Here is an 8656-nt window from a genome sequence, read left to right as displayed (position 1 = left end):
GTTTTTAATAAATAAAAATAAAAATACTTATAATATTATAGAGAAATATTGTATTTTTTTCCGGAAACATTAGAAGATTATATTGATAATCATTGTAAAATTACAAAAGTATGGGCAAAGGCCCAATCACACTATACATCGTGTACACAGACACAAAGGAAGCTAGCGCTCCTCGTCCAATGGAATGCTTGTAGCATATGAACTAGTCTGTCTACTTCTATCTTTTTGTTCGTCTGGTATTAGATAAAAAGAGCATTGCACAAACATCGAGCTTATTCTATCAATCTCCTCCACCTGAGCTAACAATCTGATATCTTTGACTCTTCCTGACCTTAGTTGTCTTAGCAACTGTTGGTACGTGATTCCCACCTTTATACGTGACCACTGTTGTGCTCTTGCTTTCGCCATTGCTAGTTTTAATGCTTCTGCATAGTCTAGTAGCCAATGTCCCGCACTCCTTTCTCTCATGGCCCATAAAGCTTTTTCCTGGCCATTGATGTCAGTTGTCATCACTCCAATCCCTACCACCTGCCTTTCCTTCTTGATAGTTATAGCTACTTGTACATCGATACACTCCTCATCACATGTGTTGAGTTCTGGCTCGTCCAAAGCACCAATTGTTTCTGAAATGCTCTCTTTCCTGTTTCCTTCCATAGCTGCCTGGTGTTCCATCCATTCCTGCATAGCTTTTTGTACTACTTGTAAAGGTTGCTTATTCTCTTCCTTGAAGACTCTTTCATTTCTCGCTTCCTTGAAGGCTTTTGTGCTTCACTCCTTCTTGCCTATCTCTTGCTCCTACTAGAGCACTCCACCATCTCCTGAAGCATCCTCTTTGGTCAGCTATCCCATCCCATTATATAGGTGAAATGTTCCACACTTGTTCTGCATTCTTACAGTGAAATAGTAAATGTTCCACCGTTTCTATAAAGAAACTAGAGGTACTTGAACTGTGCAAAGCACAGTTTGGGCCCCTAGAAATTTAGTCGAATGCGAACAAGGGGCAGGGACCGTCCCTGAAGGCCTGAACAATCAACGGCTAGATTTTGGCCAAAAAAATATGTACGGTCCAAATTACAAGTTGTACATCGATTTTCACGTGTGTGGGGCCCGTAAATTTTTGTACTAAAGTTACACGTTGTGTAAACAAAGTTACGTCGTGTGCAATCAAAGTTACGCGCTGTGTAAAATGACCAAAATGCCCGCTGCCCGTCGAATGCATAGCATCAAATTATTTTGACACATAATAAATGAATAGAAATATAGGAGAAAAATTGAGCATCAAAACAATTAAATTTGACAAATATTATTTGAACTCTCATTTTTGTTAATCATACTTTCGCTATTATTTTTATCGTATAGTTTTTGTTTTTTGTAGGAACACAATTAACACAATATGGAGTAGAAATAAAATTTCTCTCAAAATTTGTTGTGAAGAGAAATTCCATCAATAAAGTCAACCTCTCTATTTATTGTGATTTGAATAAAGATTTTTGAACCACTATTATGATGATACCCAAAAAGGAGAGAAACTTAATACACTATAAGTGCATTGGTGTATTAATAGTAGTATAGTTTTAGTTAAAACTAAATCAAAAGCAGTCATAATACTTTTAGTACTTTAATAATGAGAAAAAGTTTAGGAAGCTACTAAAACATGGCACAATCTTCAACATCAATATAGCTTACTATAAACTTGCATATTTTTCTTTCTTTTGATAGAAGAATCCAGTTCATCTATTTAAATTCTGCCTAAAGGTGACAACATTATCCTGCAGCTCCTGAATATAAATAGCAAGGTTAGATAAAAAATATGAATTGCCATGTTTCCTGGTCTACATATAACTATTTTTTTATTGCAAAAACATCTTCCTAATCAAAATTGAAATTTCTAACAATTTTTTGTCAAGTCACACTCTAGGCCGAAAGCCTCAATTGTGACTTCCACCACCGACTGCAGTCCTTGTATACCAACCCAATTCATACTACAACACTTGAGTAATTAAAAAATAAACAAAAATGCCTAGCTAGATTTATCTTGGTGGAAACATCACATGATATATCTTTCTTCTAAACAAATACACTAAATTGTAGATAATTACAAAATGTAACCAAAAAACAAAGCAAAGGAAACAAAATGTGAAGTAAGAAATCAAATCATAGGAGAAGAAAATAAAAGAATGAATTTTTGTTCTATTATTCATAGATAATGATCATTGGTATAAAATGAATTCTAAATTTTTTTTTTTTACATATTTTAATATTTCACCTTTTATCCATGAAGAACTACCAAATAAAACATCATCCTATAAATTTAACAAACAAATGCCAGTTGGCTATAACATTATGATAAAAAAATAGAGCAAACATGAGAGATTAGAGATGAAGAAAAAAGGAAGAAAAGAAAATGTAAAATGGGATAAAAAATAATAAAGAATTCTTTTTGCTAATTAGTTATCATCTTGACAAAAAAAAAAAAACATGGCAACAATCTTAGTTAGATTAGTTTTAAAAAATAAAAAATAAAAAATAAAAATAAAAAGGTCAGGGATGACAGTAGTTACTGCAAGAAGAAAAAGAAGAGATAGAGTTGATTTTCTCAAGGAGAAAAAATATTTTAATCTTTTAGCCCAATTGAATCAAGAAAGGCAAGGAAAAATTTAGGTAAAATAATCAAAGGTCCACTTGTCAAAAATATATACAATACATGTGTCAAAAAGATGGTTAGCTACAGTAACTTGGGTTTCTTTTTATATACAAGGTAGATATTGTAAAGTCATAATATTTATGCTATAAAGTAAATTATTCAGTTCAACTAATGGTTACTGGAGAACAAAATATGAAACTTTTAAATAATTTAGGACTCCATCATAATTTTGAAAAGATAAAACAGCAATATGCCAGTTCCGTGCAAAATCGGGAAAAATTTGAAAATGAAAAAAAGTGAATGGGTTTATGAGCAAAACATATCACGGAGTGTCCCTAATCTCTTGGCGCCTTGTTCCTTTTCCTTCCTTCTTATGCCGTTCTTTTCCACTCTCCCCTCTTCTTCTCCCAAACTTACTCTGCAATTCAGTTTCTCTTCTTGTTCCCAAACTTCTTGTTCCCTTCGCCCCGCCCCTACCCGAGTAATTGTTAGTTTGGCATAACACATTTTATCAAAAGAAATTAAACAAAATAAGGCATAAGGCATTTTATCAAAAGAAATTAAACAAAATAAGAAAAATAACTACTGATAATTATGTTTTAGAACAAAAGTAATATAATTTTAGTTGACAAATAAAATTACAAAGAGGGTTTTAAATTTTGACAACTAAAGTTTTGATAAAAGGAAATCCAGTCCCCAATATGTTAGGCATTTTTTCCTTGGCGTACATCGTCCTCCCATAATAACATTAGAGTGAATAAACTTCACGCAATCCATACCATAAAATATTAATGAGTAAAAAAAAAAAAAAAGGTCGTAAACAATCGAGATTACATGGGATTCCTGGGATTCACTATTCTTGCGACTGGTTCTTGCCGCATAAATTCCTAAGCTCCTCTACAGCTTCTTGCAACTCTTCTTCACCTTCTTCTCTCAAATTGTGACTCAATTCCTTAGCTTTTTGTTTCACTGATTCTCCCAGCTCTGTCTTCTCTACGACCACCTCTTTTATGACTTTAGCAACATTTTCCCTCTTGATCCGCCCATCTTCATCCCTCAAAATCTCAATGCCAACGCCAACCTCTACCGCAAGTCTGGCGTGGTGAGGCTGATCATAAAGCATGGGCAAGGCTAACAATGGAACCCCATAATATATGCTTTCCAAAAAAGAACCCCATCCACAATGACTCACAAAACCACCAGTGCTGGGATGTTCAAGAATTTTAGCCTGTGGTGCCCATCCATCCACCACCACTCCCCTCGTTTTCACCCTCTCGAGAAACCCCTCTGGTAGAGCTTCTTCAAGGGCAATGGCATGTCCCACTGGGAATCTGACTACCCATATGAAGTTAGCATTACTCAGCTCCAGCCCGTATGCCATCTCTTCCCTTTCTTCCTCGGACAAAAAGCATTCGCTCCCAAAAGAAACATAAACCACTGATGATTCACCTCTATCATTCAGAAATTCAATGATATGGGAACTGTTCTCATCCTTCTCTTCCTCCTTGGTATCATCATGTTTTAGTTCAATAAGAGGACCTACAGCTAAAATCTTCTTCCCACAACAGGAAGAGAAGTGATCAATGTATTTCCCCTCAATCTCTCTCTGGGTTTTTACCAAAACAATGTGAGAAGATACTTCTAAGCTCTTAGTTAGAGATAGCACAACTTCTTCGGGAATATTTTTTTTTAATTCTTGGACCAATGCTGCCGTCTTCTTGATTTCATAATCCTTGAGAACAATTGCAGGAAAAGGGTAAGTCCCATCAATACCGGAGTCTCCTTTATTCATGAAATCGTAAAAGTACGACCAAGCCCGGCAAACTACTCCAGCGCATAAGAAAAGAACAGATGGGATATGAATCAGTGAAGCCAGCTCCGAGGCCCATGCTTGGAACACGTCGTAGATTAGCAAATCTGGCTGCAAAATATTTAGGATGTTTTGGAAGTTGGTCTTTCCCATGTAAAACGCAACATGGAGGGTTGGATTCAGATGGGGTGGGAGGTTTTTGGTTGTGTGATAGTGTGGAGGGAGTTCAGGGAAAAGTGGCAAATCAAGTTGCACTAATTCTATTGAATGATCGGAGAAGTACTCGTCCAAGTTTCTATCTTTCTTGATGAAACTCAGATTTACCTCAGTGGAACAAAAGTAGATCCGGAAGTTGTTTTGGGCAAGTCTCTTGGATAGTTCTAAGAAGGGAGATATGTGGCCATGAGCTAGCCATGGAAATATCAAAATTCTGAATCTACGAGTATTAGATTCGTTTGATGTCTGCTCCATAGGTGATTTGATTGAATCTCTGGAATCCTATGGTTTTCTTTGTTAGGAGAATGGAAGCATCCCTTATATAATAATAAAAAATCTCAATTTTGGATCCATTGGACGGATAATGAAGTGGAATCTTTGTGGTTGATGAGCTCAAGATGCGAATATTTGGGCAAATGACGCTGAATCATAATAATGGGGTAAAGGGCAAACCGACAAAGTTTTCTCTGACAGCTGCAGGAGAAAATGACTAATTATGGTTGAGCAATAAACTAAAATTAACTAATTTAATTCCAACTAATCACAACCCAAAAGAAACTGAAAAAGAAAAGTTGATGCTGAGTACTATTATTTTTTTTTCAATGCTAATGGAGTTGTTGCATGGTAGATGCATGATTGAGGCCAAGTTCTTGGCTCAAGTTCAATGATTGGAAAGCCGATCGCTTGAAATTATCACCAATCAATAATTTAAAGGGTAATTGATCAGTAACACAAATGAACCCGTTAGAAAATTAGCATGCTAAATCTTGGAAGAAACAATAATAGCTTAAAAGGAACCTAAACCGTACATTCATGTTGAATTGGGTCCTAACTACCGACAAATTAAGATTAACGTATGTAAAAGTTCAATCATATTGCCACAACGTATGTAGCATTCGGACTAGAGGCAGGAATGGTTGCAGAAGCAATGGTTTCTGAAGATTATGCGCAAAATATACACGGTGTAATTTTTTCTAGACACGATGTAATTTACTTTAAAAAATGTGTAAAACAAAATTTTATAGATTTCATGTATAATGTTAAAAATAAAATACAAGATGAAATCCGAAACATTGGCATAACATTAACCTTTGTAAAAGTTCAATCATATTGCCATAACGTATGTAGCATTCATGCCAGAACCCATATGCAGCTCTACTTTTTTATTCCTGCCAAAACCCGCTTGCTGTCATCAGACTTTTTGTACAAAAATAATTTGTTGGCGCAAAAATATAACGCATACAACAAAAGCAATTTTAACACATGCAAAATATGTGAACAGAAAAGGAGAATTCAAGAGCAGTTTTGTCAAAGTTTCCTGGCCCACTGGCGGGTCCATGAATAAATGAAATGTACACTTCAAAAACGAAAGGTGCACTGTCTCAGCACGTGAACAAGACCCAAGTTTCAACCATAGTTATTAAACTTTACCCGTTAACCACTGAGCCATCATGGCTCAGTGGCCACCAAAAAAGGACTTAAAGACTTTTCTTGGGCTATAAATGGGGTTCAAACACAATCAGCAGGGAAAAAAATTTAAAAATGGTGTCAAAATATCCTTTTGATATAATAAGATTTATGTATTTACTAGTCTCTAACACAAGTCGCTTTAGGCTCTTCCACCCCCGTAGTCTAGCATAGAATAGATTATATAATAATTATCGTTTTTGAAAAAAAAATATTAAAGTCGGCCCATTAAGAATCCGACAGAGGGATTGGGTCACTGAATCAACCAGTGGGTCACTGATTGAACCAGTGAGTATTAATTTAATTTTTATAAATATAAAATAGTAATTTTAATATTCATAAAATATATAATAAGGTGCTTAGATACTAATTATTATACTTAAAAAGATATATAACAAATATATAAATATTAATAGAAGATTTAATTTCATTTTATTGTACTTTTAAATAAATAAATAATATAGTCAAATATAAAAAAAAAATTATATCGCTTGTTTTAAAAAATATAGCATTATTTTTCATTATTTTATTTTTTATTTAAAAACAAAGTAATTTTCTAACTAATTAAATATTGTCAATTTAAAAGTTAAAAGGATTAATTGTATGATAAAAAAATAAACAAGTTTATAAAAAAATATTTAGTTATCAAATAAAAACTAAGCAAGTGATAAAGTCGATATATATTTAAATGAAAATCTAATGTACAAATCTTATCAAAAGCATATATATACATTTTGTTTCAAAAACAAAGACCCACAAATTTTTTTTTTAAAAAAAAGGTAAACTGAGTCAATTGAATTGAAAAATCAGACGGATTCTCAGTTGAATCATTGGATCAACCGGGTTTGATCGGGTTAATTGCGTGTTTGATCCAATTAGAGACCCAATCCGATCTAATGCTCGAGTACTGGGCCAGCCGATTCAATCAACGGATTGGGTTCGAATTTTATAACCATGACTTCAACCAATCATTGATGGTAAGATGCACGCCTTCACCTATCATCCATCCACAACCACACCTGTCTCTTTCACCCTCTCGAGAAACCTTTCTGGTAGAGCTTCTTCAAGGGCAGTGGCATGTCCCACGGGAAATCTAACTACCCATATGAAGTTAAAATCGAGTACGGGGCCAGCCGATTCAATCAACGGATTGGGTTCGAATTTTATAACTATGACTTCAACCACTCATTGATGGTAAGATGCACGCCTTCACCTATCATCCATCCACAACCACACCTATCTCTTTCACCCTCTCGAGAAACCTTTCTGGTAGAGCTTCTTCAAGGGCAGTGGCATGTCCCACGGGAAATCTAACTACCCATATGAAGTTAGCATTACTCAGCTCCAACCCATATGCCATTTCTTCCGTTTTCCTTGGACAAAAGGATTTCGCTTCCAAAAGAAACATAAACAACTAATGATTCCTCTCTATCATTCAGAAATTTGATGAGATGGGAACTGTTCTCCTCCTTCTGTTCCTCCTTGGTATCATCATGTTTTAGTTCAGCAAGAGGTACTACAGCCAGTGTTTTAAAATGCGAAAGCACTGGTAAGACGTTTTGTCTTTGCCTACGCCCCACAAATTTTTGAGTTTTTAACAAATAAAAATAAAAATACTTATAATATTATAAAGAAATATTGTAAAGTCATAATATTTATGCTATAAACTAAATTATTCAGTTCAACTAATGGTTACAGGAGAACAAAATATGAAACTTTTAAATAATTTAGGACTCAATCATAATTTTGAAAAGATAAAACAGCAATATGCCAGTTCTGCGCAAAATCGGGAAAATTTTGACAATGAAAAAAAGTGAATGGGTTTATGAGCAAAACATTTCACGGAGTGTCCCTAATCTCTTGCGCCTTGTTCCTTTTCCTTCCTTCTTCCGCCGTTTCTTTTCTTTACCACTTTCCCATCTTCTTCTCCCAAACTTACTCCGCAATTCAGTTTCTCTTCGCTTATTCACTGCTTGTGCTTCTTGTTCTTCTATTTTTAGGACAATGCTTTAGTAACTATAGTTATGGTAATGAAACAGTCTTACCTAATATAACAGGTTATTGCACTTTTAGCGACCATTTGATTATTTGTTGGACCCATCCACCTAAATAGGATAACAACTAAAAATATGAAAGTAAGTTTCCCATCTAAAATAGTAAGTTAACTTTAATAGATTAGTAATTTTTATACCTCAAAAGGTAAATTGGAATAAAGATTAAACTTACTTTTTAAATAAATAAATTACTATTTTATATCTCAAGCTTACTTTTTAGAGAGTAAGTTTAGTTCAAGTAACAATAAGTTTTTATATATAAATGGTAATTCTTACTAATAACATGGTAAATTTGATTAATGATCAAAACTTACTGATTTTTGGAATACACGTACAATTTTACATTAAAAAATTATCTCAAACTAGTATTAGGAAGTTTAATTGAAATAATGATAAGATGTTTTATTAATGATTAAAACTTAGTATCTTAGTTAGTAAGTACTCGTAATATACCTATTTAATAAA

The 8656-nt window shown here is 34.1% G+C and overlaps 1 protein-coding gene across 1 annotated transcript; it reads right to left on the bottom strand.

The window, feature by feature from the left end:
* Positions 1–3214: 3214 nt before the first annotated feature.
* Positions 3215–4972, bottom strand: LOC113711903 (beta-D-glucosyl crocetin beta-1,6-glucosyltransferase-like). The gene has a single exon (XM_027235140.2). The coding sequence runs from the start codon at positions 4923–4925 to the stop codon at positions 3498–3500; it is 1428 nt and encodes a 475-aa protein (XP_027090941.1). The 5' UTR covers positions 4926–4972; the 3' UTR covers positions 3215–3497.
* Positions 4973–8656: the final 3684 nt, after the last annotated feature.

Source organism: Coffea arabica, chromosome 10e, assembly GCF_036785885.1.
Source record: "Coffea arabica cultivar ET-39 chromosome 10e, Coffea Arabica ET-39 HiFi, whole genome shotgun sequence".
Taxonomy (NCBI): Eukaryota; Viridiplantae; Streptophyta; class Magnoliopsida; order Gentianales; family Rubiaceae; genus Coffea; species Coffea arabica.
This window is presented reverse-complemented; position numbering and strand designations above follow the sequence as displayed.

What these genes read in the sequence shown, in the direction of transcription:
- LOC113711903 (XM_027235140.2), bottom strand. Translation starts at nt 4,925, where the DNA reads ATGGAGCAGACATCAAACGAATCTAATACTCGTAGATTCAGAATTTTG.